At 45.6% G+C, this 27,999-nt stretch overlaps 7 protein-coding genes across 11 annotated transcripts; 3 read left to right on the top strand and 4 right to left on the bottom strand.

The window, feature by feature from the left end:
- Positions 1 to 546: 546 nt before the first annotated feature.
- On the bottom strand, positions 547 to 7,387 carry LOC6540643 (DNA mismatch repair protein spellchecker 1). 3 transcript variants are annotated; one of them, XM_026978300.1, is made up of 7 exons: positions 7,216 to 7,387; positions 7,108 to 7,157; positions 6,255 to 7,039; positions 5,102 to 6,189; positions 4,817 to 5,049; positions 4,200 to 4,755; positions 547 to 566 (listed from the first exon to the last, which is right to left on the bottom strand). In XM_026978300.1, the coding sequence occupies exons 1-6, from the start codon at positions 7,262 to 7,264 to the stop codon at positions 4,207 to 4,209; spliced, it is 2,754 nt and encodes a 917-aa protein (XP_026834101.1). In that variant the 5' UTR covers positions 7,265 to 7,387; the 3' UTR covers positions 547 to 566; positions 4,200 to 4,206. The 3 variants fall into 3 exon arrangements, with proteins under 3 accessions (XP_026834101.1, XP_026834100.1, XP_001968883.1); XM_026978299.1 differs by lacking the exon at positions 547 to 566 and adding an exon at positions 2,184 to 2,431; XM_001968847.3 differs by lacking the exon at positions 547 to 566 and having other exon boundaries at positions 3,909 to 4,755.
- Positions 7,388 to 7,962: 575 nt separating this feature from the next.
- LOC6540648 (polypeptide N-acetylgalactosaminyltransferase 35A) lies at positions 7,963 to 10,157 on the bottom strand. Its single transcript, XM_001968846.3, has one exon. It carries the CDS (start codon positions 10,002 to 10,004, stop codon positions 8,097 to 8,099), a length of 1,908 nt encoding a protein of 635 aa, XP_001968882.2. The 5' UTR covers positions 10,005 to 10,157; the 3' UTR covers positions 7,963 to 8,096.
- A 472-nt stretch (positions 10,158 to 10,629) lies between these two features.
- LOC6540653 (ras-related protein Rab-14) lies at positions 10,630 to 14,416 on the bottom strand. 2 transcript variants are annotated; one of them, XM_026978298.1, is made up of 5 exons: positions 14,088 to 14,416; positions 12,076 to 12,189; positions 11,835 to 12,015; positions 11,585 to 11,767; positions 10,630 to 11,364 (listed from the first exon to the last, which is right to left on the bottom strand). In XM_026978298.1, the coding sequence occupies exons 2-5, from the start codon at positions 12,179 to 12,181 to the stop codon at positions 11,187 to 11,189; spliced, it is 648 nt and encodes a 215-aa protein (XP_026834099.1). In that variant the 5' UTR covers positions 12,182 to 12,189; positions 14,088 to 14,416; the 3' UTR covers positions 10,630 to 11,186. The 2 variants fall into 2 exon arrangements, with proteins under 2 accessions (XP_026834099.1, XP_026834098.1); XM_026978297.1 differs by lacking the exon at positions 14,088 to 14,416 and adding an exon at positions 12,256 to 12,510.
- Positions 14,417 to 14,444: 28 nt separating this feature from the next.
- LOC6540655 (nucleolar protein 10) lies at positions 14,445 to 16,954 on the top strand. Its single transcript, XM_026978296.1, has 4 exons — positions 14,445 to 14,630; positions 14,689 to 15,090; positions 15,144 to 15,865; positions 15,925 to 16,954. The coding sequence occupies exons 1-4, from the start codon at positions 14,565 to 14,567 to the stop codon at positions 16,904 to 16,906; spliced, it is 2,172 nt and encodes a 723-aa protein (XP_026834097.1). The 5' UTR covers positions 14,445 to 14,564; the 3' UTR covers positions 16,907 to 16,954.
- LOC6540661 lies at positions 16,921 to 17,378 on the bottom strand. The gene is made up of 2 exons (XM_001968843.3): positions 17,189 to 17,378; positions 16,921 to 17,134 (listed from the first exon to the last, which is right to left on the bottom strand). Exons 1-2 carry the CDS (start codon positions 17,376 to 17,378, stop codon positions 17,025 to 17,027), a joined length of 300 nt encoding a protein of 99 aa, XP_001968879.1. The 3' UTR covers positions 16,921 to 17,024.
- Positions 17,379 to 19,116: 1,738 nt separating this feature from the next.
- Positions 19,117 to 24,023, top strand: LOC6540664 (SH2 domain-containing protein 3C). 2 transcript variants are annotated; one of them, XM_001968842.3, is made up of 9 exons: positions 19,117 to 19,285; positions 19,346 to 19,471; positions 19,522 to 19,674; positions 19,733 to 19,904; positions 20,811 to 21,168; positions 21,237 to 22,232; positions 22,288 to 22,722; positions 22,969 to 23,375; positions 23,434 to 24,023. In XM_001968842.3, the coding sequence occupies exons 1-9, from the start codon at positions 19,228 to 19,230 to the stop codon at positions 23,561 to 23,563; spliced, it is 2,835 nt and encodes a 944-aa protein (XP_001968878.1). In that variant the 5' UTR covers positions 19,117 to 19,227; the 3' UTR covers positions 23,564 to 24,023. The 2 variants fall into 2 exon arrangements, with proteins under 2 accessions (XP_001968878.1, XP_015015093.1); XM_015159607.2 differs by lacking the exons at positions 19,117 to 19,285; positions 19,346 to 19,471; positions 19,522 to 19,674; positions 19,733 to 19,904 and adding an exon at positions 20,136 to 20,495.
- A 546-nt stretch (positions 24,024 to 24,569) lies between these two features.
- On the top strand, positions 24,570 to 27,486 carry LOC6540666 (beta-galactosidase). The gene is made up of 6 exons (XM_001968841.3): positions 24,570 to 24,816; positions 24,874 to 25,037; positions 25,240 to 25,390; positions 25,506 to 25,845; positions 25,905 to 26,052; positions 26,204 to 27,486. The coding sequence occupies exons 1-6, from the start codon at positions 24,694 to 24,696 to the stop codon at positions 27,294 to 27,296; spliced, it is 2,019 nt and encodes a 672-aa protein (XP_001968877.1). The 5' UTR covers positions 24,570 to 24,693; the 3' UTR covers positions 27,297 to 27,486.
- The last annotated feature ends 513 nt before the right edge of the window (positions 27,487 to 27,999 follow it).

Below are 27,999 nucleotides of genomic sequence, written 5' to 3'. Positions count from 1 at the left end.
GCAAAGTGCTGCCCATTAAGGCGATACATTATAATTAAGGGGAAGCAGAAGCGTCGACTACCAGCAGCTGCCAGCGGAAATTGTACGAGTAGATAAGATTGTAAGACAGCAACTAAGTATAAGTGTGGATCGTATGCGAACATAACATGATAACATCATCAATAGCCGGCTATTCACAGCGCCTATGCAATTATTTAAATTATATGCACCGCAACGTTTCTGTTCGTTTAAAATGAAATTAGTGTTATGTAGTTTTCTCTCCCCGCTTACACCTTAAACTCTATAATCAGTCTGGTCTTGTGGATGCGGCCAACCAGGCGAACCCGTCCGTCCATCTTCATAATACGTTATGTGCGCCCCGCCACTCATTCAGGCCAACACCATCGACTTTGGCGGCTCCGCTAATCATTTTTTGATATGGCCACTAATAATAGACGTTGGGCCTGGCATTTTGTCTCACTCGTTTTGGGGGGCATCCATCCATCTGCCACATTATTGGTTAAAAGATAAGATTTTAATGGTTTTCCCTTTTCACTGCCTTTTATAACTATAATTGATTGGCTGCGCTGCAAAAAAAGAAAACTTAAATTAGGGGTCCAAGGTTTTTGTGCAAGGTGTCAGAGTGGATAAATGGGATATAAACACGAGACAAGTTGGAAAGGTCGAAACTTATTCTTTATGGCCACTCCCGGATAAAAAAAAAAACAATGAATGACGCTAAAAGTTAGAGCTTCCAACAATATATATATATTTGAAATATGTACCTTATAAAAATGTGAAGGAAAGTCACTAGTTGATTGCTAATGAATATATAACCATTACCGCTTCTTATGATGAGAAAGATCGCCTCAAATATTAATGTGTACTATGGATTTCTTTCGGGGGAAAACTACAACCTTTCACAGCTATTACTTAAACACAGTTTACCATACTTTCTCAAAAAACCAGTACCAACATGGCTCATATATTATCAAGCGTAATCATAAACCCAAACTGCTGTGCACATAATCACTATTCCCAAGCACCGCCAACCTACGTTCCATCATTAAGTCGAACAGACAATTTGTCAAGTGAAACAAGAAAATTTGCATAAAAAACTAACAAACAACTAACATTAGACACACCAAAAAATTTGCATGTCTGACCGACTGAAGTTGGCCAACGGTGCAACAACAGCAACCACCGAAAGACAAGCTACCAGCAACAAATAACAATTTTCCGCAAACAAACTGGCCTCTGTGCACAGTCATGGCCACTGCAATAGAACTTGAAAAAAATTAATATTATAGATAATATGTTATATGTAAGTAAAAAGAGCAAGCCGAAAAACCCTTGACGTAATCAAGGTAGGTTAATAAATATTGCAATCTATAGGCAAGGCTTATATTTTTATTTATATCTTTATTTCTATTTTGTTTCTATTTATTATATTTTACAGCATTTTTTTTCTATGGGAGCTATGGATGATACAGTAGTCCGGTCCTTAAATGAACACCAATAGAAAGCAGACTTTTATGAAAGTTTAATGTGGATAGAGTAAAAAATGAGGGATTAGATTGCGCAGAAACGGACGGACAGCCAAATACACGCATATAGTTATATCAACTTGGCTGAAGAAACTGATCATGATAAAATCATGATAGCTTATCTTACTTAAGCTTATAATTTGCTCATTTCCCGGAAACTATAACATAGATTTTTTGATATTATATGCTTGGCCATGACTGTGGCTCACAATGCTGGTAACACAGAAGCAGCGGATGAAGTGCAATTACCAAAAGCGCGCCACAGAGCCAAGAAGATATCAAAGGAGATCGGCAAAGAGGCAAGTTGTTATTGTTGCTGTGTTTGCTGTGGCCAAACAACATGTGCGTTTGTGTCCGCAACGATTAAGTAAAAACAATTTACACGCCTGCCTGCCACAAAACGAGAGGCCGGCAGTGAAAAAGGCAGGAGCAAGAAAATGAAGCGATAGGGGTGAGCGTGAAAACCCCATTTTTGAATCTTTAATATAGAAAAATTAATAACAAAAACTAAAATTTAATTTAGATTAAGATTGTAATGACAAAAAAAAAACGTTTTTGAGCAACAAAATATCTTAGATCCTTAAAAAATGATTTGAAAAACTGATATTTTTAGGCACAACAATTCAATACTGCTATAATATATTTGAAACTTATCAGTTCTCTAGTAATAAAATGAAAGTATCCAACTCGAAAAATAAGCGTACTTAAAAATATCTTAAAATGTAGTCCCAAGAGATTAGATGCTTGCCGCAAGTGGCAAGTGCCATCTCTAAGCCGGATCGGTCCTTGTGTCTAAGCCATGGCGTTAATATGCGTCGCAGCGGCTTAGCTTGTTGGCCACGTTACGAGGTTTCACCTTGTTGTTGCTCCTGCTGCCGCCGTTGTTGGCCGCATGTTAGTGCTTCCTTTTTGGCATCGGCAACATGTCAATTATATCGTATCAAATTAATAATTGTACGCGTCGCGTCGCATCGGACGTCTTCGCCCCATTCACCCAAATGAAGTTGGCTCTGAAGGAGCCTGGCAGTGTGGATGGGCCACTGGAGTTGGCTGGGAATGGGTATGGGGATGGGGATGGGATTGGAGCCGGATCGCAGAGCTTGCCTCGCTGGCTGGCTGCTTGCCACTAATCGTGGCAGACAAGCATGCCGAACTGGCCGCAAAGGCAATATATTTAAAGTTGCCTGTCAATTTTGGATGCTGTTAAGCGTTGCTAACACGCCATGTTTGTTGAGTACGCGATATCAAATTGAATGTGTGCACAGCCATGGGCAAAAGAGTATATCAGATCCGAGCATAAAATGTCGTGTCGAAGATTCTTAAGAGTGTGATTTGGAAAGTCTGGCTTAAGGGCGACTCGCTTAGTTGTTATAATCTAAGTGAATTGTATGCCTTTTGTCACTGCCTATACATTGGCCATGCTTATTGCGATTACCAGTACAACAGTAGTACAGAAATATCAACATTTTCTGTAATATCGGTAGAAATTTGGAAAAAAAATAATAAATTGAAAAAAAAAACTTAAACATTAAAAAACAAGCAAAAAGTTTGTTGAAAATCTATAGAAATTTACAAGAAATATAAAAAGTGAAAAAATTCCACAACATATTTCAAAAGTGTGGATGTGACAGTTTTGAGCGGTTTGTGGCCGTAGGAGTGGGCGTGGCAACATTTGGAAACAAACTTGCGCTGCGTCTATGTCTCTGGAAGCTGCATGCTTAATCTCAACATTCTAGGCTTTCATACGGACAGACTTACAGGCAGACTTACGGACGAACGGACAGACAGACGGACATGACCATTTTGACTCGGCTATCCTGTTCAAGAATATATACACTTTATATGGTCGGAAACGTTTTCTTCTGCCTGTTACATACTTAACAAAGAAACTAGTATACCCTTTTACTCTACGAGTAACGGGTATAATAACTCCTGGAACTCAGTTTAGCCAACTTTATTGAATCGCGCCAAAAGCGGCGGAAACAAACTGGTTTAGGCCTTTCAGAGCGCCGTTGTCATTTAGTTGTCTCAAAGTAAAAAAGGTAAGAAAAATCAAAGCCGAAACGGTAATTATCTTTTGACAGCACTTAAGTTGAATTTGGTAATGACAGTCGCGCTAAAGATCGGCCGGCGAAGCGGCGGCGCTTTAGCCCAACTGACGGCTGAGGTTAAAGCCCGGCCGATTAAACTGACAGTTTGTCGGGCTCGTATTTTTCAGTTAAAAAGCGTGTTCAATGTGACTTGGCACACAGCCGAAGAAATACATTGCGCTATTAGTAGCACACAAATCACCGTGTTTCCACATCATGAGACAGTCGTGGAACATGAAGTTTAGTAACGATAAGCGTTGCTGATCCGTCCTTCCCTACATATCGACTTGTATGTATTCATAGTAGTGTTTATTTATTTAAACATGCATCGCCATAGTGAAAACTGATATATCATCTAGTTTTGTTATTCTATATATATTTTTATGTCTAATGCAATGAAAGAAATATTTAAACATCAAAACAGAAATATGGTTTCAAACCATGGATGAAAGTGCTGATGCATTGTGAGCAATATGACGTGATGCTAATTGATAATATTTACGGAAAAAAAAAGTTATGAAGAGTACGAAGAACAACTGCCTCTTAAAGTAATACTGCCCAATTAACAATTATTCGGCCTTACCTCCTTTTCAAGCCTCACTAGTGGCCAAAACGGATTTGAAGTAATCACTATCCAGCTGTTCAATATCCTTCGTAAACTGGGTGACTAGCTGGGTCAAATCCTCCACGTTAATGTCGACGTTGTTCCCAGCAGTTGACAGCTGTTGAATAGCCACTTGAATCTTTTCCAGCAGGGCCTTATCCTCTTTTTTCTGCTTATCCACATGTTCGTCCTCGAACTCATTGTACACCTCCTGCGCGTTTTGGACGACATGTTCGGGAAAATTGGCTAAACGCGCCACCTGAATGCCAAAGCTCTTTTCCATGACCCCTGGACGCACTTGATACAGCAGCGTAAAGTGATCCGCATCCGCCACTGCTGCCATATGACAGTTTTTAACCGTGGGCAGGGTATCCGCCAACTTGGTTATCTCGTGGAAATGAGTGGCGAACAAAGTGAAGCACTTCGTCTCCTTGGCCAGATGTTCAGCAATCGACCAGGCGATGCCGCAACCTTCGTATGTGGAAGTGCCGCGCCCAAGTTCATCTATGATTACCAAGGATTTGTCAGTGGCAGTCTGCAAAATGGAAATACTAGATGAACTAAGTACCTTTCGTTTGTCTTGAAGCGATACTCACCCTTATAATCCCAGAGGTTTCAATCATCTCTACCATAAATGTGCTCAGGCCCTTAATAATGTTGTCACTAGCTCCAACTCTCCCAAGAATGGAGTCCACCATGCTGATTGTGGCCAAGCTGCAGGGTACAAAAGCTCCGACATGAGCCATTAGCACAGCGGCACCCACAGAGCGAATGTAAGTGCTCTTTCCACCCATGTTGGGTCCCGTAATAATGAACATGTTGCACTTCTCTGAAAGAATATAAAACTTAAAGAAAACTATTGCAGGTTTTTTTCACCATACCTTTCTTAAAGTCAACGCTGTTAGCTATGAAGCTGACGTGCTCCTGCAGCTCCAAACAAGGATGACGCACATCCTGGAGGACCAATTCGCGTGCGCCTTCCTCGAGCATTTTGGGCCGCACATAGGGAGTGGGAGCACTGCGGGCGGCGATAGCGAAGCTCACCAAACAGTCGAGCTGGGCCAGCTCATTGTTAAGTGAAGTAAGTGGGGCCGCATATCCGACGGCCACCTGAATGATCTCCTCCACAATGGACAGTTGCTGTTCCTCGTAGCGAGTGCGGCAGCTGGCAAACTCATCGGAATAACCTTCCAGCTTGTCGGACGTAAAGCGAACACCGCCCTTGATCACATCCACGATGCGATAGTTCTTGTTCTTGCGCAGCACAGAATCATCCTTCAGAGTGATGCGGAAATGATGTCCCAATTTGGCAATAGTTTCCAGTTTCACCTGACTTTTGCCATCCAAATCCAAATCGCCGGTGCATTTGGCCAGCAACTTTTCCATTTTCGAATACAGCTCTGTCATCATCTGCTGCAGCTCCATTAGACGACTGTCAAACGATGCCTTTACCAGATACTCGCCCCTTTCGATGGCCTCAAAGTCAACCACCTGCTCGACCATTTCCTTGAGCCCGGTCAGATCCTCCAGGAAGCTTTTAAACGGCGCACAGATCACACTTTCAATCGTTGAATTACCGAGCTCAAGCAGAACCTTAAGAATTTTCGGGGTCCTTAGAATCACCTGGTAAATGCGGAACAGATCTTGCAAACTAGCTTTGCGTCGCATCAGCTTCTTGGTCAACATAAGAATATCCGGAATACGCTTCAGGTAATCGAGACTCAGGGTCTCCATTGTGTCCGGAGATTCGAGTAGGCACTGGACAATGTTATGACGATCATTGAGGATATCTCGGCTGCGCAGCGGCTGCTTGACCCACTGACCCATTAGGCGGTGTCCCTGCGGTGTACGGCAATGATCCAGCACGCCCATGATGCTTTGCCAGCGGTACGACGGCATGGAAGGATATGTGCCTGGCTTGGGCATAATATTTAACGCAGCCACGGCAGCAGAGTCCAAGTGCACAAAGCTATAATATAGCATTAAACATAATTAGTTTTTGCTTTTTATGAGAATAAGATAATACCGTCCTACCGCTTTAGGTCGAGTTGCTTGATCTCGTAGTGCCCAAGATTTCCGGCGTCATTGACCAGGTCCAGGTACTTGATAGCGGTCTTTAGGGCGTTGGAGGCCAGCTGAAGCTGGAGCTCCTTCAAGCCCGTGGCATCCTCCTGCTGCCCCTTGGCGAAACGTAACAGACGATTTAGATCCTGCAGCAGATCGTTGGCGCTGCTCTTCTTGGGCACCGTGACCATGACGCCATTTCTCTCGAGCAGCGTCTTAACGGCAGCATAGTCGCCCTCCAAGCTTGGCAGTAGGCACTCCTTCGGTCCGAGCAGCACCACGGTGGCCTCCAGTTCGGTAAAGAAGTCATCGTCAAGGAACTCAAGCAGCTGGAACTTGCAGTCGTTCTGCTCCACGCTGGCCACACCCACACGCCGCTGACCACCGCCCTCGAGCTTAACCAGCAGCGAGATAATGCTGTTGCCGATTAAAACCTCCTTGTTGGCAAACAGGATGTCCTCGAACTGCAGCAGATTGCCGGGTGATCCGCGGTACTCAATCTCCCAATCGCTGGACTTCTTAACGTACACCTCAACCCGGTAATTGCGCACCAAGAGCAGCTCGCGCACAGCCAGCTCGAAGTTGGCCTTGGACATGGACACGAACTGCAGAGTCTCCTTTTTGTCTTCAGGCAACAGGGCGCCTATGTACGCCGTGGATTTGTAGACGATTTTGGCCACCAATTCGCAGTCATCGTTGCCGTGCACCGTATAGCAATCGGAGTGGTCAAAAAACCGCACCGTAGTTCCGGGTTTCTGCAGAATTACGCCGTAGAATGCAGTTAAACCGGATTTGTGCACGTTGCTAGCATTATTTCACTTACCTCGCCGAGTTTCGCGTGAAATTTGATGAAATTGCGACGCGCATTTGTGTCTGCGAAAGGCCATTGATTATAGTAAGTAATAATTGATATTGCTGCTTATTCGCTCACCCATATGCAGGGTAGGTTCCTGTCTACTGTCGGTTGCCTTGGCCTGCATCTTTCTGCTTTTAAATTGGTTATTAAAATCACTGAATTTGGCGCCTGTTTCTGCATAAACAAAGTGTGACCGTTTTCGACGCCTGCAAATTTACCACCGTTCTGTGAACAGATACCAAATATACTAAAACCGAATCATACACTTAAGGAATTTTATTTAATTTTATCGATGCGATAAAAAAAAAATTTTAATATTTTATAATTCGATTGAATTTAATTATTTATAGTTTAATTCGTTTAATTTGATTAAAATTAAGTGTTTATAGTTTAATGTTTAATTCGATTGATATTAATTATTTAATCTGTTGAATTCGATTGAGATTAATTATTTATATGTTTAATTCGATTGATAAATTGCTGCCAACATTGTTTAAGTTATGCAAAGTTCTTAATCTTTATTATATATGTAGATATGTTATATGTTGTTATGAAAATATATGCATTTCGTTTTCCATCAAATCGTCGGTACTAAGTGCTGTGTTTTAGAATTGCAGCGACATTTAAATTCCTAAATATATTCGTAAGTTAAATCATAGTGGCAAAGCTAAATAGATACGTTTCGGCAATCAAAGTGGAATTTCGATAAGTCATCACAAAATCATTAAATATGCGGACATACCTTCTTCGTGCATATACTTATGGATATTTGCCAATTAATTGAAAGAAAACCTGTTTGCAAGGCCAGCATTGGCCATTAATCAAACTGCACCACCAACATTTTCTTTATATTTATTAAAAAAGTTCATGAGAAAATACTGGCTATTTAAACATAATACACTTTGCCCTAAACAGATATCAGTCTAATATTGCAATACGCCATCGGAGCAAATCGCTCACAGCGCCTTGTCCGAGTTCCTTGCTTCCTTGGCCCTGCCCTCCGCCTCCAGGGGCTTCTTGAGCTGCACCACGTCCCAGGCACCGCCCGCTCCATTGGCCTTGGAGCACAGATCCAGGCTGATGAGGGCGCCCGTTGTGGGAGCAGCTGCCCGGAGGCAGGTTCCCTTGGCCATGTTGTAGACGGGACTGTTCGAGTTGCGGGTGTGGCGCCACTGCTGATCGCCCAGCATCTCGTGGCACTTGTTCACCGTGACCTGCGCATCACCGGATGCCTCCAGGCACAGCAGCTTGTCCAGCACAATCTCCGCCTTCTCCGTTTCGTACCACAGCTGGTTGGGTGTCCTTCGGCAGGTTTGCAGCTGAAGGGAGCTGCCTTTCTTCCAGAAACCCTTCACCTTTGGAGCCACGACGGCGGCACAGAGTTCCGTGCCCGTCAGCCGCAGCTGGAATGTATCGACATAGTTGCGTTTACGCGAGTGCCACGGCTGGAACATGGGCGCTGCCGCCGACTTCTTGGACTCCTCCCCCGGCACATGCAGCTCTGGATAGACATTCTTTAGATACCAGGCGAAGTCCCTGCACTGCAATCGCTCCCTTAGCTTCAGGCGATCGCTAATGTCCCCGTAATCATAGCCCTTGGGCACCTTCTCGTGCTTCAGATAATAATCCTTGTACTGATCCATCCACACGTGCGCCAATCGCAGTGAGTTCTTTAACATGGTGTTGGCTCCATCTGGCGAAGTGTAGGGGCGGCGTTTGCGGAATATGTGACCCACACGGGAGCAGGGAACGATCTTGATGGCGCCACCGCACTGCCACGCTCTGAAGGATATCTCTATATTTTCACCGCCCCATATGTCCATGGCCATGTCGTACTCGCCCAGGTGCTGGAAGTACTTCCTGTTCACCGCAAACAGTCCGCCGGCCATGGTGGGCGAACGGAAGGGACCGCGAAAGTCCTCCGGCACCTTGAGCGTGCCCTCGGGCAGATTCTCCCAGCGAAAGTGCAGGCCCCAGTTGAATCCACCGCGCACCAGTGGACTGGGCGTGTACTCAAAGGTGTCGGCGTTGATCAGGTCGATGACGGGCACGGCCAGAGTGGCATTCTCCGACTGGATGAGGCGCAGCAGCGGCTCCAGCCACTGCTGGTTGACCTCGATGTGCGAGTCCAGGAAGACAAGCACATCGCCCACGGCCTCGCGTGCCCCAATAACCCGTGATCGAATGAGGCCCTCGCGCTGCTCGTTCTTGATGTACCGCAGGTTGTCGTACTTCAGGCGGGCGCGTAGATCCCCGTGTAGATGAAACTCCAGTTCCGGCAGATCGCTGTGATCATCCACCAGAATAATCTCGCGTAGTAGGTAGCTGGGCGTGCGTTCCAGCACCGTCTTAATCGACCGCATCAGCGTCATTTTGTGCTCGTTGTAGAAGCACATGACTATGGAAGCCTGGGGTAGTTTTTCCGCCTCCGAGGTCTCCTGGCGATCGCACACCTTGTGCCGAGTGTCAGGGATCTCCCGGAAAAGCCCTATGTTGTTGGACACCAAAGCGTTGAAGGCGTGATGCTTGTAGCCAATGTCCCGGATATACTTGTCCTGCTTGTTGCGCACCACACCCAACAGCTCCAGTTGCTCCGGATCGCTGGGCGGCTTCGGTGCCGCAGGCGAATCCCCAAGCGTAGACGAGTTCTTGCTGGCATTTGGAGTGCAACCGACGGTGACCCTGGCCTGGTAGCTCAGTTCCGCCCGCGGCGTAGCGTTCCCCTCGTCGATCCTCCATCCTGCCGAGCGGATGGAGCTGCGCAGGCTGTGGGAGTAGAAGAGGAGCGCCAGCAGCCAGACGACAGCGACCAGAAGGGTGCCCAGGCCGCAGGACTTGCACAGGAGCCGCTTGATTTGCATCATGGATCGAGATTCGCGTACGTTGCGCGTTTGACTGGCTCTTTAAGCAGCTACTTCGTCACTTTCATGATGATCGGAATAAATTAAATTCAATTTGCATACCACGGCATTCGCACAAAAGCGCAGACACAGCGAAGCCACCAGTGGTGCCTTTCCCGACTTTTTCCCGCCAAATTTGGCGGGAACTGCGAAGAGCGACAAGTGCTAAACGAATTAAATTACTTAATTAAGTCAACGAACAAAGGAATAGTATACGAAAATATGTTCCTTATCTTCAAAGCTTATTTGTCCGTAGTCAGAATCAGCTGATTTTCTACCGAAACTTGGCAGCACTAAATGAAACAAGTGTTATGCGCAAGTCCAAATTGTAGGTATTCCACAAAATCAAATAAAATAGTATAACAACAAATGTTAACAAAATATATAAGTTAATAAAAAACAAACTTTGTACTTTACTTGAAAATCTATTAAATGAGTAAAATATAATATTCTCCATTAATTAGGGACAGACGATCATATATCGCAAAGTAATATCATATTAAGCAAATAAATTGCAAACATATTTGTATTCAAACACATAACAGGCACCATTAAGAATGAAAAATTGAAATTATTTGAAAGAAATTCATTTCTATTGGTAGGGGTTTTATAAATACCATTTTATTTATTTCCTATTGCATTATGCCATTAATACATCGTAAATATTCATATAACATTGATCGTTTTATCCCATTCTTGCACGCGACAACAACAAATAGTCAACAAAAAATTAGGGAGATACAAAAATTCATATATATACAGGGATGCAGCCAACAAAAACATGGTTTATCGAACGAATTCGTCTAAATATTGAGACCGAAGGGATGTTAAATTGTGAGATAAACATTTCGAAATTTCATAGTCAAAACTTTAGTTCGCGCGAACCAACAAACATGTTTAATTTTCTAATATTTATGCTTAATCGATGCAATAAATGTTGAAGGTTTTGCGTCTTATTATCGGAAAGGACTTTATATATTTATTTTCTGTGGTTGCTGTCGCTGTTGTTGGCTCACACATTAATGCCTAATCGAGTTATTTAACTACATACATTGGTTTTTGCTTGGGCATCGGTAGATTACGAGTCGGCTAAAAATAAAACTTGATTTGTATAACTAGGGTGGCGTAAAGTTAAGTTGCATTCATTTAGCACGAGCACTGATCCTTGGCGCCCGTAGCCTCGCTACTCAGCGAAGTTCGCGACGGCTGCGATGGCCTGTGCTGAACTCCGGATTCGGAGGCGTTCAGGTCGAGCCTTCCCTCCTGGATGTTCTGGTAAATCTTGCGAGCGGTCTCCAGAAAAGCCTCCTCCACATTCTGGCCACTGTTTTGGGGGGAAACAAATAATTAGTGTGCTTCTCAATTAGATATTTGATATGTGATAACTAAAAACTTCTGTGATATGAAAAATTGAATAGAAAAATAGTATATACAAAATTAAAGCCCCTTGACGAATTCTTGCAGTCTGCAGGAGAACAGTAAGAATATCTATGAGAATTTTGTGCAAACACTGCGAACCAACTTAATTTCCAGGTGAAACTCACGTCATAGCACTCGCTTCGAGAAACATGAGGCCGTTCTCGTCGGCAAACTCCTTGGCCTCCTCGTAGGTAACCTCCCGAGTGCTCTCCAGATCCGACTTGTTGCCAATCAGAAAGATCACAGTGCTGGGATTGGTGAGATTGCGAGTGTCAGTGAGCCAGCTGCTCAGGTGATTGTAAGTGGACCTGATGAAATGGTCAAGTGTTTGTCAGGATTAAAGGCTATTCACAAATAGCCGTTTTCAACGCGTACCTTCTGGTAATATCGTAGACCATCAGCGCTCCAGCTGCTCCACGGTAATAGGAGCGAGTGACTGCCCTGAATCGCTCCTGACCCGCTGTGTCCCAGATCTGTAGCTTGATCTTTTTGTCGTCCACCTCAATGATACGTGTGCCGAACTCGACGCCAATGGTGTGAGGACAATTCGCCATGACTGCATTAAGGAAACCAGAGTTTAGTTCTGGTCACATACATTACTCTGCTGTCTACTCACATTTCTTCTCGGTGAATTGGTGGAGCAGGCAGGACTTGCCCACGCCCATGTCACCAATGATGATGTATTTGAAGATGTAGTTGTAGTTGTACGGCGCTGCAGTCATGTTGGGACCTAAAAGGCAGTCGACAGTATTAGTATTAGTCTGCAGATTTAGTGAGGATATGGACTATTTCACACATTTCTCTATAAAGTAGTCTATGCGTTCGTGCAGTTTGTTCACCACACTGCGCACTTTGCTCATCTTGACATCGGCTGGACTGAACTCTGACCCAATCAAGCAGGTTACACCAACTATCACTGTGTCAGGTGCTCATTTGAATGTCCAATCGTAGGCGCTGCCTATCAACAAACCGAGGCGCTGCATTAATTTGTTCTGCGTCGGCACCACATTTTGTTCCCCTTTCTCGAACTGGCCCCGATATTTCTTTTTAAGGCATGCTTGTGTTTGAACAGCCGACCGGGTTTGTTTACTTGCCAACTGAAGCCCAAATACAAAAAAGAGGCAAGCTTCAAAAGTGGCGGGTTAAAACACTCCAAGCCACTCGAGTTTGTCATTTCTGAGTATCCGTGTCGTTCGAGAGCCTTTGATTTTCCCGCACATAAGGAGATCTTAAAAGAGTGAACCGAACCCTTCGCCCAAGTTGAAAGGGATTAGGATCAAGGTCGTCAAGCAATCGTGGGAATACAATTGTTGAGAGCGGTACGAGCAAAGTTATTTATTGGACAATACCTAGTGGATGGTTTCACAAATTACCTTGTTAAAGAGAATTATCCTACCCTACTTAATATGAATGAATTTAATACTCAGCACTACTCGGGAATCAGCAGCATATGTTGTAAAAAGATGAGTATCAATATCGATGCTAAATTCTCCATACATAAGTCTTGAAATGAAGCAATTAGTATTCAAGTTACAATCGCTTATCATTGATTGTCAAAGTGGCAAGTATATATCAATGTTATAGACTCTATGGCGGCCGGCTTAGATTAGCTGAGTAATAGCTCTTGGTCTCGAGTCTTATCAGTCAACTGGCAAAGGCCAAACATCAGTGGAGCAATCAATGGGGGCGAAATCCTCACGCTTGCACATGTTTATGTAGTTATGTATTTAAAAATTGTGTTGAATGGAGGTTCATTATCTACCACTCCTCAAAAAATACATGAAAAACATGAAAGGAGTATACAAAATATATATCCGTACACAGCCGAAGTGTGTATACTCTATGGCAGAAATGATCGGTTAGTTTAAGTAAGTTATGATTCTTCTAAAATTTGTATTGGAAAAATTCTCTTATAAATGTGAGCATGATTTTCCATTTCTGTGATAGTAGTGAATAAGATTTGAATTGAAGCACAAAAAGCTAAGACTCCATGCAAAGCATTATAATAAAACTGCATTAAAAACAACAACGCAATAAGGCGCAACACAAGTATGAGAACTATAAAAATAACAAATTAAACTCTAATGTTGAAATTCATATTGTTAGGAACTTTAAAGTAATCCCTATTTATGTAAACACATATCAAAAACGAATAAATTAAAAACGAATTTGAATAAACCAGTATTATAATAATCAAAACAACAATACGAATAAATAGCGAAATCTTAATCAATTTACAGTTGCCCATCTTTAATCACAAAGGAGGTCGTTTTCGCCCCATCATGGCCAGGAAATTAAAAAAAAATGCATAAGCATAACTTAAACCATTCCTTAATGAAAGTAGAGCTTTTTTTTTTTTAAGATTTTTGTAAGTCAATTATTTTGTTGTTAACTTGGTCGCAAAAAAGTGCCTACCCATTGCAGGGTATCAAAGCAATCAGGGGGTGTATACAACAACAATGGAGTGCTACTGCCTAACGACAAAAACAGGAGAGAGTGAGAGCACAAGGGAAAGTTGGTGAGGAGCACCCACAGCTGCACTGCGTCACCCCTTCGCAGACGGTTTCCATTTCGCATAATTTAATCAGTCTTTAATTGGCTTAAGGAAAAACAAGGAATATTACTCACCGTTTTAGATCACTTCAGTTTTAGTTCAACTTAGGGAGCGAACCGAATGTGGAATGTAGGGCGGTTACGAAGAGCGAGGGGGCTGTGTGTATGTGTGCGTATTGTTGTTTGGCTGGGCGGAATTCGATTGCACTTTTTTGGCAATTTGGCGACACAAAATGCAGCTCACTTTCGTGCTAGCACGCACACTGGCTTCGCGGGGTTGCGGGGGGCTCCACCGAAGGGCTATTATTGCAATTATTTTCAATTGGTTGGTCGATGCAAATCAGTAGACTTTTTTCGCTGCTTTTGCGTTCTCTTGTTTTGCTTGGTTTCCTGTGGTCACACTGGGAAATTAGCAAGCAAAGGGTCACACTGCGGCGATTGGTGCTTATCGCGCCCAAAAGCTATCGACAATCGTGTCTATCGATAGAGGGCGCACGTGTTGCGGACTTCGTTTGTTTATGTTTTAATTTAGCGCACAAATTGGCCCTCAAGATGTTTGTAAACGAAGTTAACGATGTGAAGATCTACAACCTGAGTGCCGGCAAGTCGGTGCCAGATGTAAGTACCATGATAATCCCAGTGTCAAGCAGTTAACTCATGCGTATCCCCTTCACAGTGGCTGACGGATCGGCGAAAGCGGTCACAGCTGATGAAAAAGGTGGACTCGCGGAGACAGATCGAGCTCATCCAGGACTTTGACATGCCCGGCGTCTGCACCAGCATCCGCATGAGTCCCGACCAGCAGTACATCCTAGCCACTGGCACGTACAAGCCGCGAGTCAAGTGCTTCGAGGTGTCCAATCTGTCCATCAAGTTCGAGCGCTGCTTCGACGCCGAGGTGACCACCTTCGAGGTGATTAGCGACGACTACAGTAAGATGGTGTTCCTGCAGTGTGATCGCTATGTGGAGATCCATGCGGCGCACGGGCGGCACTACAGACTGAGAATTCCGCGCTTTGGACGGGACATGAAGTACCACAAGCCCAGCTGCGACATGTTCATCGTGGGCGTGGGCAGGGTAAGAACTGAAGTCTACCTAAACCTATTTCATACTAAAGACTTAATTGGTAGGACATTTACCGACTCAATTTGGAGCGTGGCCAGTTCCTGCAACCCCTTGAAACGGATGGCAGCTGCTTGAACGCCTGCGATGTGAATCCTGAGCACCATCTTTTAGTAGCCGGTACCAAAGAGGGTACCGTAGAAGCCTGGGACCCCCGTACCAAGCAACGATGTTCAACTTTGGATGTAGCTATGAAGTTGCCGGGCGTCAAGGAGTTTCCATCAGTCACGGCCCTCAAATTCCGGAATGGCTTGCACATGGGCGTGGGAACTGCTTCGGGGCACGTGCTGATCTACGACATCCGCGCCAAGCAACCGCTGCTGGTCAAGAATCATCTAAATCGATTGCCCATCAAGCGACTGGCCTTTAATCCAGCCCAGAATGCCGTCTATAGCTTGGACGAGGCTACCCTGAAGCTGTGGGACGAGCAGACAGGCAAGCAGATCGCCTACGTTGAGTCGACCTCGTCGTTCAACGATTTTTGCACTATTCCCGACACGGGCATGTTCTTCGTAGCCCAGGAGGATGTGAAGATGATGACCTATTACGTGCCTGCCATGGGTCCAGCACCTCGATGGTGCTCGTTTCTGGATAACCTCACCGAGGAGATCGAGTCGGAGGTTGTGGAGAATGTGTACGACGATTACCAGTTCGTCACAGCCAAGGAACTCGCTGAATTGGGAATGGAGCATCTCGTTGGCAGCAATCTGCTTAAGGGTTATATGCACGGGTAAGTTAAATGCGGATTTCAAGATGTTACAATTTGTCTAATACCTATAAATTCCATAGATACTTCATGGACGCAAGATTGTACAACAAAGCCAAGGCAGTTGTGGAACCCTTCGCCTTTGACCGCTTCCGCAAGGACAAGATCCGGAAAGAAATCGAGAGTGAGCGCAAGTCCCGCCTGCAAATCGAATCGAAGCTGCCCAAGGTCAACAAAGAGTTGGCACTCAAGATTATGGACGAGCAAGCCAATCCCTCCAACAGTGCCAAACAGCGAAATGTGCCCAATCTGCTTGAGGACTCGCGTTTCAAGGCCATGTTCGAAAATGCCGACTTTGAAGTTAACAAGTCTGCCGAGGAGTATCGTCTGCTGGCTCCTGTTCTGAACCGACTGGATAAATCCAAGGCCAAGGAACTCAAGAAGCGCGTGGAGGTGGCTCATGTGGCTGAGTTGCATGCCGACGAGGCTCAGCAGCGCGAGGAAAGCGATAATGACGAGGACCTGTTTGGCTTTGAGGAGAGCGATGGAGAAACGAAGGATGACAGCGGGGATGAGGCCTCATCTGACGATGACGACCGAAGGGAGTATGTCAAGGAAATGAAGCAGGCGTACAAGCAGGTGAAGCGTCAACGCGAGGAAGAGGAGGAGCTAGAAGACGAAGATGACGAGCAGCAGAATGATGAAATTTCGGACACCGCGAAAAGACCCCAGACGAATGGACACACTCATAAACCCACCACCAATGGCAACCGCTTCACTATGACCCCCTTGGATCAACATCAAGGCAGTAGTTTCCTGCAGCAGCGCATCAAAAAAGCCAGCCTGCAGGATCGCGTACAAGTCATGTCTCAGCTGGAGGGGCAGGTAACCAATGTGGGTCGCTCCCTAGGCAATCGACAGATGACATTCGAAGTGAACAAGCAGAAGAAATCACAGTTCCATGCCAAGAAGCGCGAGGCGGAGATGAAAAAGCATCGCGAGGAGCGAAGGAGCATTGTCAGACCCATCAAGTCGCTGAGACTAAAGAAAGTTAATTTTAAGTAGAAGAAAAATCGCAATTAGTTTTGTACATAAATTCATATGTTAAATTAATCTCCATTTATTTGAACAATGGTGGCGTAAATGCGGCTCATCAATGGACACATTGCATTGCTCTAAGGACCTAGGGATCTATTTCCACATCCGAACACGTTGCTGTCGAGACTTCACTGACATCACTGACGTCGCTTTCCCCGTTATCGTACTCGCCCTTGATCGATAGGGTTTCATCAGCTTCAAGAATACATTTTTTAAGGACAAATGCTGATTCCCATTACTAAATATTACCATTAATTATCCCTGCCGTGCGCAAGTTATCTACCAAGTGGAGTAGCGCTTTTGTCACTGGACCCGTCACAGGCTGGGGCATCTTATCAAAGTACAATCCAAAGAACAACTTCGAGTTAACCAGCTCCATATGCTGCTCATGGATTCCCGTCTGAGTGCAGGCCAACAATGCCGATTGCTCTGCACCCATATTTTTGACTCAAATGTTAGCGACCCGGAATTAAAATGACAGGCGGATTTGGCCTCCTTAGGTTGGTTACATTCAAAAGTGTTCACATTTTGGAAAAAAGGGGGATAACACTTGATAGGTAATAAAAACTATAATATTTAGCTTGAGTAAAGAGTACTTCAAAATGCAGTCCGCCAAATACAGACAAAAAATTCGAGAAATGAGAAAAGAAATGGAGATAAGGATAATCCAATATATTGATGAACCTAAAAACTAATACAGATAATAAAATACTATTTATGTATGTATCTGAACGGGAAAGCATGTAATTAATGATCTCGCTCCGAGACCAAATGCCAAAACGGCCAATTAGTGCGTTATTAGCAGAGAAGGCACATGCATTCAGATGGAGATACAAATGTATCTACAAGTGCAGCACGATCGAGTTATGTTGCTCAAGTAAATGTAACGATAGATCTCGAAAAAAATGAAACGCATGCCGCGAGCACACAAAGAAATCGAATTTCTAATCAAGTTGTAAGGTATTATCGCGATCACAAGGATCAAAGGCTCCATAAGACTCTTTTCATAGCATACTTTTCAACGCATTCCTTTGCGTTAGACTCCCTTCCGGGATCCGCAAGTGTCTTCAAGGCATCTGAAGAGAGTACGTCCCAGGAGCCACTCCACACCACAGTTTCGATAGCTGATCCAATGTGGATTTGAGCGAGCAGGCCGACGACGATGATAGCATTGAAATAAATGCGATCGAGTAGAGGTGCTTATGTACATAGCTCCGTTTACACGTGTAAAATGCCATGTAGAGGTATTTATTCCTGCAGTGCTAGTTGAAATGTAAAGTAGATAGATACTGCACAAAGTGAATTTAAATTATTTAAACCTATACGATTATCCAAACGTTTATGTAGAAAATAATTATACAAAATTGTGTCGTAAATAAACTAGTTACTGTTTTATTTATTATTAATTTACTATTCACTATTCCATGGAATAAGTTTTATCAATACGCAATGCTACAATCGTGCTCAACGCGGCAAGAACAGAAATTTTAATTAAGCAAATACCGCTGCGATCAGCGGAATACGAAGCTCGGCGACAACGGGGAGACCTTCTCTAATCAAGTCGACGATAAAGACGATACCACTGAATGGCCAGCACAAATACAACTGGAGTCAGTTGGTCAAGCGCGGGGGTGCGATGGGTTATCCAATACGGCAGATCGGATGGAGGTTCGGGAGCGGGGGTCGCGGGGCAGGCACGGCGGATATAGAGCACTAATTAGAAAACAGTGAGGCAAATTGTTGGTGCACGACATTGAAAGCGTACTCACATGTGCCTTATTGTCATTGCCGATCTCTTTTGGTGAGTTCGTTAAATATTTCAATTACGCTAACACTCAGCTGATTTTAAGTAGTTACTAGCAAAAATAACAACGATTTTTAGCTGAATTTAAAGAATTCCTATAATTATAATCTTTTAAAATATATTACAAAAGACAGTGTAAACAAGAAATGTATATTATGAATACTTTTTTTATGAAATACACCATAAATCCGAAATATTTATTATGAATTCTTATTACTTGCGCTTTAGCTGAAAGCTTACATTCTTGTAAAAGGAAACGAAGAGTAATACTTATATGCGTTCTTCCGTAAGAGTATTCAATCTTCGGTGAATTGCATAAGCCATTTCCGCTCAGTTGAAGTCTATTTGGGCAATATTTGCTCACGTTCAGTTGTTTTCCCCCAAGCGAAGTGCGCGGTTGTGTTTCAGCTTAGGTTTTGGTACTGCTCCACAATTTATAGATCTCACAGATCTGTGGATTGAATTTGCGAAGATCGCCTGCACCATGGGCAACACCCAAGCCCGTCCGATTGAGAACCGCCAGGTGCCGAATCGGAGGAGCAGTGAGTGCCGAAAGCACGCTTTCTGACATCATAATGGCCCATTTTGTAACCGCTTCGTAGGCATTTTGTGGAACTTTCGGTACTCGAACACAGTGCGTCGTCGCGAAGATTTGGCCGTGATGGTGCACAACTCCCGGATGAGCATAAGCGAGTGGCTGGATCTTCTGGAGCTGCAGCAGTACGAAGGTTTGCATGATCAGCAGTTTCCAATCGCTACTGTATTTTATGCTTACCAGGAAACCTGCAGGAGTTCAGCATCGTGGACGACGTGGTGGACATCACCGACAAGGAGCTGAAGCAATGTGGCGTGCGCGGTGCCCATCGCCAGCGGATGGTCAACAGTTTGCTGGGTGTTCGTGCCAAGCGAAGGCAGTCCATGAATCTGGAAGGTAAGCCTGTGGATAAGTAAAACGTAGTTCCCCCCAATGAGATATCTCTCTTGTTTAGCAATGAGCAGTGCTCCGCGACAAGTTCCGCGGCGCAAGAACTCCTGTCCATTGGTTTATCTGGGCGAGAATCCCCAGGATATGGCGGGAAGCGGCGATAGCGGTCCCGGCGTGATTACCACCAAGAGCGGCAAGGTTCTGAAGCAACTAGCCTTCGATGAAAGTTCCACCATGTAAGTTAATTTTATAATTCTTTAAATTTCTTTAAATTTCAAAGCAATTATGCATATTTCAATTCCGGTTTGTTGGAATTTTCACTTCAAACGCATTTGATTGTATTTTTTTTAAACTGAAGTATCCAACATCATCCACAACATCCACAAGACTTCTTTTTTACCCTCAATGGAGAACCATAACATGGACTCTGCGCATGCTCCGCGAATTTCCCAAAAAGCGACTTCGAGCGTCCTTAGAGTTTTCCAACAAAACCCAAAACAAACTGCGCGGAGTAGCGTGGTGCACAGAAATCGGTGTGTCCAACCCCCAAAAGTGCACCGCACTCGTCGAGTCCTTTGCCGTGAACTTTTCAGAGCAGATTCGAGCGGCAGGGAGTTCAGACTACTACAATACGAAGGACCTTAAACTGCACTCCTTTTTTCGAGACTAGTTTTGTGCTACAGATATCTAGTTTATCCCAAATGGAAAGTTTTTTATAGAAATCGTAATTATCGGGCAGCTGGAGTTACGGGTTTTGTCGTACCACTAAGCAATCAGGTTAGGGTGTGTCCTGTCCCAAATTTTCTACTGCAAAATGGGCGTAGCAGGTGAGTGATAACAGCGGCGCATCCTTAAACTTCGATTCCTTAGAAACCAAAACATTTAGATGGTATGTGAGTTTAATGAAGTTCCTTCGACTGCTTTAGCAGAATTCATTAAGGCAAAACAGTAGATCTGCAAGTTGATTTCTACTTTTTTGCACTTGAACTTCACACATATAGTGAGTTGTCCATATATACCAAGGACCAAATCCTGTGGGAGCAAATTTCCCCAAAGCCGCCTGTGGGAGGAATGGCCTTTGTAACCATCAAATTACCCAAAATAAGGGAAATTAACTCTCTCATTCGTCTCGCCGCTCACAGCTACGAGGAACTGAGGCCGCGTTCCAAGTGCAACAGTCCCCATTGGGCCATCGAAGACAGCAGGATGGAGGGCTATGGGAGCAGCAATGCCACCATTCCGCTGGCCACCGCCCAGCCCAGTCCCAGCGAGCAACAGGAGGCCATCGCCCTGAAGAAGGCGCTCGAATGGGAGCTGAGCCTGGACGCCCGCGAGCTGCGCTCCCACGCCTGGTACCACGGAGCCCTGCCCCGCCAGCGGGCCGAGGAGATCGTGCAGCGGGAGGGCGACTTCCTGGTCCGCGACTGCGTCTCCCAGCCGGACAACTATGTGCTCAGCTGCCGGAGCAAAGCGGCCGTACTGCATTTCGTACTTAACAAGGTGGGTTCGGCACGGTTTTCGGCATCGGAGAACCCGTTTACATTGCCTAATGGGCTTGTACATTTCAGTTGGTGCTACAACCGGAAACGGTTTACGAACGCGTGCAGTACCAGTTCGAGGAGGATGCCTTCGATACGGTGCCCGACCTAATAACCTTTTACGTGGGTTCCGGCAAGCCCATCTCGTCGGCCTCGGGAGCGCTCATTCAGTATCCCTGCAACCGCACCTATCCACTCTCCTTCTACGGCCACAAGATCGTGGGCAACCAGCTGCACACGCAGATGCTGGCCGGTCTCCGAGGTCTGAGTCCTCTGAACTCGCCGATGGGCAGCAATGGGGGAGTGGCAGTGGGAGCAGGTGTGGCCGGTACCTTCCGCTTCGATCCGCAGCAGCAGCAACAGCTCTCCCCAATGGCTGGCTCGCCGGCCAGTCCGCACTGCTCGCCACCGAGGGCACGTAGAGAGGTTCCTCCACCGCCGCGGCTGCCCTGCAAGAAGCAACAGCGTTCCCAGAGCCTGACACCGGCCCAGGCCATGTTGGTCAGCAACATCAACAAGCTTCAGGAGCAGCAGCTGCACATGCAGGAGCTCGAGAACGGCAATGCAAACGGAGTAACGCGCTTCCAGACGATCGCCAGGTGCAATCCGACCAGTGAGCAGCATCTGGAGAGCAAGTTCACCACCCACTCGCTGCCCAGGCCCAACACAACTGCGGCGCAGGCCCTGCGCCAGCATGCGGTGGCCCGAATCTCGAGCCTGGCGAGGAACTGCAGCCTGGACTCGCCGTCGGACTCGCGGCCGCCCAGTCCGCCGCCCAAGCCGCGCAAGGAGCCCATGGCAGCGGTGCTGGCATACCAGGCCAGTGGATCCGACTCGGGGAACGGTTCCGGCGATTCCGCTCTGGGGGATGCATGTGAGGCGAGCGTGCAACGCGGTGTGATAATCAAGAATCCCCGATTCATGACCACCTCTGTGTCCAACGGCACGCTGAAGAGCTTCACAGAGTTCGACGTCCTGGCCGCCGAGGAAGAACTCTTCACCATGGCCATAGAAGAAGTTAAAACCGTAAGTTGCCTTCAAAATTTGAATCTCAATCAATAATTACCTATTGTGTTCATAGGCAAGCAAGTTTGACTTTGAAAACTTTGTCACTTTGCTACTGCCATCTGTGGAGAATAAGCCACTGGACGGCGATGCCCTCAACACCTTCAAGATGATGCTCCTGGAGACGGGCCCGAAGCTGCTGGCGGAGCACATAACCCGCATCGACATTGCCCTGTTCTTGGAGGAGCCTTCAAACGAGGAGGACTACTATCTCAGCTGCTCGGGTCTTGAACTGCTAACACTGCCCCATGGAAAGGTCTTTAGGGAGGACATTATAGAGCGGACGCAGTGCATCAAATTGATGGTGGCCGTGACCATACTCACCTGTCAAACGGATCTGGACCGGGCTCAGCTGCTCAGTAAATGGATTCAGATCGCCGTGGAAACCAAGACGGCCCTGGGAAATCTGTTTGGATTCTGCGCCATCATGTTGGGCCTATGCATGCAACAGGTGAATACTAGTTTCGAGCAGTGCACACAAAAACAAGATACTTTTTGTTAGTTGGCCGCTAAGTGGCATACATTAGGTCATCACAGTTTATTGCTTAGCAAACAGGCAATGATTTAAAAGCACTTTTTATTTTGGCATTTGAACTGTATGGTTTTTACGAAACGGGCTTTCGCAACTTGTTTGTGATCCATCGTAACCGCTTCTCTAGTTCGTCTACTGAAGTGCTTAGCTCATCACCTCTTCCAGATCCAAAAGCTCGACCAGGCCTGGCACATCCTGAGGCAACAGTATACGGACAGCGCCTTCACCTTCGAGGCCAAGCTGCGACCCACGTTGAGCATCATGAACGAGGCCTCCAATCCGCAGGCACCCAACACAACCGTTCCCCATGTTCTGCTGTATGCGCTACTAATCGATCGCCCCGTCATGGACATCATAAACCACTCGAACATCGACGATCGCCCGGCTCTGTACCACACCTGTATTGCTCCTTGGGAATCGAAGGCGGACGACTTTGGCATGACCATTAACTTCCAGCATCTGGATGCTTCGCGCGGCTTCCTTAAGAACTTGGAATTGTATCGGAAGAATGCCAAGATCATTCTGGAGGACGCCAGCCCGCGGCTTGATGAGCTTCTAGCCGATGCCTTTCGGTAATATTGCATAATCCACTTTCCTCGAGTTTCAGTCAAGTCAGTTTTATCCTTGCAGAACCGAGTTCCACGTGAAGTTCCTATGGGGCAGTTCCGGAGCAACTGCAAAGGCCGAAGATCGCCACAACAAGCTGGAAAAGGTGCTGACCCTGATGGCCGACAAGTTCTGCATGATGGCCGAGCAGTAGTTATCTGTGAATTTAATATGGACTCCAGCTTCTGGCCGATATCACCAAAACTAACTTAGAGCGAACCTATGCCAGAACCTCCTATTTACTATCCACAATGTCTCCAGACCCTCCGCAACTTTAAATTTCGTGCTGTCTCTACCTCAGCCTGAGTATATATCATTTCAGCAGAAACACAAAGCACTTTATGTTACAGTTCAAATACCGATTAATCCTTAGTTAAGTTAAATTTAGAGCTATATGCGTACTGAAAACGATGGGGCAAGGGCGCCCAACTAGTTATCATATTTTTATGGAAAACTCTTTAAGAGCAAACTCACTCTGACGTACTACCAAAGTTTTGTATTTACTACCAATTACCTACCCATTATTTATTCTATGCTAACTTACTCTACTATAGAAGAGACAATATACATTAATCAAAACAACATAAGCAAACATACTCTCACAAAATGATATAGACATAACACTATAAATGCATAATTTTTGCAATTTTGTATATGTATGATAATAATAAATGATAATAATAAAGAAAGTACTTAAACACAAATAAATAGTTTCTATAATCTTTTTAAAGTTTCCCGACCCCTTGTTTACAGTGCTGACCGACTTTATCACGCATTAAATAAAAGTATTAGACACTTACGTTTATTTTGAAGATTGATATTCTATATTATGTACTTGTGAAATGTGCAGCACTTCTGGGGACCGTAAATGGCTTATACACAAACCAATGTCAACCAATCTTGGCCTAATTAATCCAATCAGCAAACACGTCGATTAACATTACGGCACTCTGAAGTACTTTCAAACTGGAAAACCACTTGTGCGGATGGAAAATATCTCAACGACGAATTCGAAATGAATACCGATTAGCCGGCGAAATGTGCAGCTCTATCAGCCACTCCAGCGGCGACCAACACGCCTTATCGGGCCTCCAGGAAAGGCGCGTCCAAAGTTCCCGCTAGCCATCCAAACCCAAACTCAAGCCCATTACCCTGACATTGTGCTCCGGTCGGCACTGGCGATCGGTTGTGAGTTCTTGTTCACCCAGCCGAGTGGAGCGAGCTTTCAAGCTTTTCCTAGCGCTACACTTGCACACTACAAATCTTCAAAGTCGAGTCTTCAATATGAACGGGTGTCGCTACAATGGAAAGCTGACGATAGCCATAAGTGGGTGTCTGATAATTGCAGTGATGGCCCTCACGGTTGGGCTTTGTGTGGGACTGGGCGGTGGCACCGAAGCCCTCGAGGTGAGTCGCAGTTGCCCAACCAAATGGTTTCTCCCGTGGCTCACTTAATCTTCACAGGACCAGCCCAGATTCACGATCGACCATGCGGCCAACACCTTCATGCTGGATGGCCAGCCCTTCCGATATGTCTCCGGATCGTTCCACTACTTCCGCGCTGTGCCCGAGTCCTGGCGAAGTCGCTTGCGCACCATGCGTGCATCTGGCCTTAATGCTCTGGATACGTAAGCAAGCTTGCACTCGTTAAAGCTCGTCAAAAGTGGGCCGGCCTGGCCAAACTGGTCAAGTGGGCCATATATCGAACGTGGTGCTTTTTTCCTTATACGTATTATCTTTCGGTGATACTTTTGGCTCGAACTTGTGAACTCAACACAGCACTCATAAAGTAGAGAAAACGATTTACTAACTCGAGATTACTTTTCCCAGCTATGTGGAATGGTCGCTCCACAATCCCCACGATGGAGAATACAACTGGGAGGGCATTGCGGATGTGGTGAAGTTCCTGGAGATTGCCCAGCAAGAAGACTTCTACATCATTCTCCGGCCGGGGCCCTACATTTGTGCTGAGCGAGACAATGTAAGTAATATATATTATAATACTTTCTCTTTTACATACGTTTTTGGCTCAAGCTGGGTATCATCCCAAATTAGTATTACTATTCAGAGTTTTGACCAGTATTACCCCTTTTCAGGGTGGTCTTCCTCACTGGCTGTTTGCCAAATACCCGTCCATCAAGATGCGGACCAACGATCCCAACTACATCGCAGAGGTGGGCAAGTGGTATGCGGAGCTAATGCCACGCCTCCAGCACCTGTTCGTGGGCAACGGCGGCAAGATCATAATGGTCCAGGTGGAGAACGAGTACGGGGACTATGCCTGCGATCACGACTACCTCAACTGGCTGCGGGACGAGACGGAGAAGTATGTGACCGGCAAGGCGCTGCTCTTCACGGTGGACATACCCAACGAGAAGATGAGCTGTGGAAAAATCGAGAATGTGTTCGCCACCACTGACTTCGGCATCGATCGCAGTGAGTACATTGAATACCCGTTCTGAAAACATGATGTAAACACCAAACCCGCATGGCAGTCAATGAGATTGACCAGATCTGGGCAATGCTGCGTACCCTGCAGCCCACTGGTCCATTGGTTAACTCGGAGTTCTACCCCGGCTGGCTTACCCATTGGCAGGAGCAGAACCAAAGGCGTGATGGCCAGGAGGTGGCCAATGCGTTAAGGTAACATAAGTTGAGAATAAGGTTACTTCGAAACCGGTTTCGGCCTGATTTCGGTTCTACCTGAAATTGTGAAATTCGAAGAGATTATCTTGTAAACTATACATAGATAAGATTTTTCTTACAATGATTTATGAGCATTTGACAATTCCAGGACAATTCTGAGCTACAACGCCAGCGTTAACCTGTATATGTTCTTCGGCGGCACAAACTTCGGGTTCACTGCTGGTGCCAACTACAATCTGGACGGAGGCATCGGATATGCGGCAGACATTACCAGTTACGACTACGATGCGGTGATGGACGAGGCCGGTGGCGTCACCACGAAGTACAACCTTGTCAAGGCTGTGATTGGAGAGTTCCTGCCGCTGCCGGATATCACCTTGAATCCCGCTAAGCGACTGGCCTACGGAAGGGTGGAACTCACACCCAAGTTGGCACTGCTCTCGACGGAAGGACGTGCGGCACTCTCCAAGGGTAATCCCGTCGAATCGATCAAGCCCAAGACCTTTGAGGAACTAGATTTGTACTCGGGCCTCGTCCTGTACGAGACGGAGCTGCCAAGCATGGATCTAGACCCAGCCCTACTGAAAATAGATCAAATTAACGATCGCGCCCACGTGTTCGTGGACCAGGAACTGGTGGGCACACTCTCCCGCGAGGCCCAGATCTACTCGCTGCCGCTTAGCAAGGGCTGGGGCAGCACGCTGCAACTGCTGGTGGAGAACCAAGGACGCGTCAACTTCTACATCTCCAACGACACGAAGGGCATCTTTGGCGAGGTGAGTATGCAGCTGCACAATGGTGGTTACCTACCACTGGAGAACTGGCGCAGTACCGCTTTCCCGCTGGAGCAATCCGCCATCGAGCTCTGGCGCCGCGAACACAGCAACCAGAAGGTCATGGATCCGCTGCTGGCAAGGCAACGCATTCTTCGGAACGGACCCATCCTCTACACTGGCAGCCTGACAGTGACGGAGGTGGGCGACACCTATTTGAACATGGCCGGTTGGGGCAAGGGTGTGGCCTACGTCAACGGCTTTAATCTGGGACGCTACTGGCCTGTGGCTGGACCACAGGTCACTTTGTACGTGCCCAACGAAATCCTGCAAGTGGGCGAGAACTCGCTGGTCATCCTTGAGTACCAACGAACGAATAAGACGGCAACAGGCGAGGATCTGCCTGCGGTGCAGTTTGATGCAGTTGCTCAGCTGGACGGGGAGTCAGGTGATGTGCCACTTAAATGATGGACCGCGTGTTAATTGTTATTCGGTATTTCTTTATTTGAAGCGTTTTGATTGATACTTGTGTCAACAACCTTCGTTAAGCATTATTATAAATGTTCTAACTCTTATAAATCTATGTTTATATACGCCTTAATAAATTGCTGTTGACCTTTGCTTGACTGACTCTATTCGATCTCCAGCTTATTTTCAATTGACTTTTTGCGTTACCATTATAGCAGAATGTTAACTATTGTGTTTTTACACATTATTTATCGTACTATGTTCGTGATTTCATAAGCTTAGTTTTTTTTAAACATTGCACAGGGTAATTTGGCCAGATGTTTGTAAAATAAAACCTATAGGACATATAACCAATAGGAAATATATAGTTTTAATTAGGTTTCAATTTGAATGCCCACCTTGTACAATGGTATACGCAATTTGGAAATACAAATAATGTCTTAGCTGCCACATCTGACCAATTGCTCAAATGCAAGTGTACATAGAAGGTTTTTGGGCTTATTTTGTATCATTAATAACATGCAATGTACTTATGGTATTTAGGTAAAAGCATTTTATCTATCCTTATCTGTCCTTTTGAGCATTACAGCAATGCAGGCGTTGAGTTTCGATTAAATATTGAACAGCAATAAAAGTATGAACTGTTTTATAAATATACGTTTGCAGACTGAGTTCATAGAGTTTTAAACAGTTTAGGAAAACG

Source organism: Drosophila erecta, unplaced genomic scaffold (genome assembly GCF_003286155.1).
Source record: "Drosophila erecta strain 14021-0224.00,06,07 unplaced genomic scaffold, DereRS2 tig00000055-arrow-pilon, whole genome shotgun sequence".
NCBI classification, from domain to species: Eukaryota; Metazoa; Arthropoda; class Insecta; order Diptera; family Drosophilidae; genus Drosophila; species Drosophila erecta.
The sequence above is the reverse complement of the archived record's forward strand: the minus strand, read 5'-3'. Positions and strand labels throughout refer to the sequence as shown.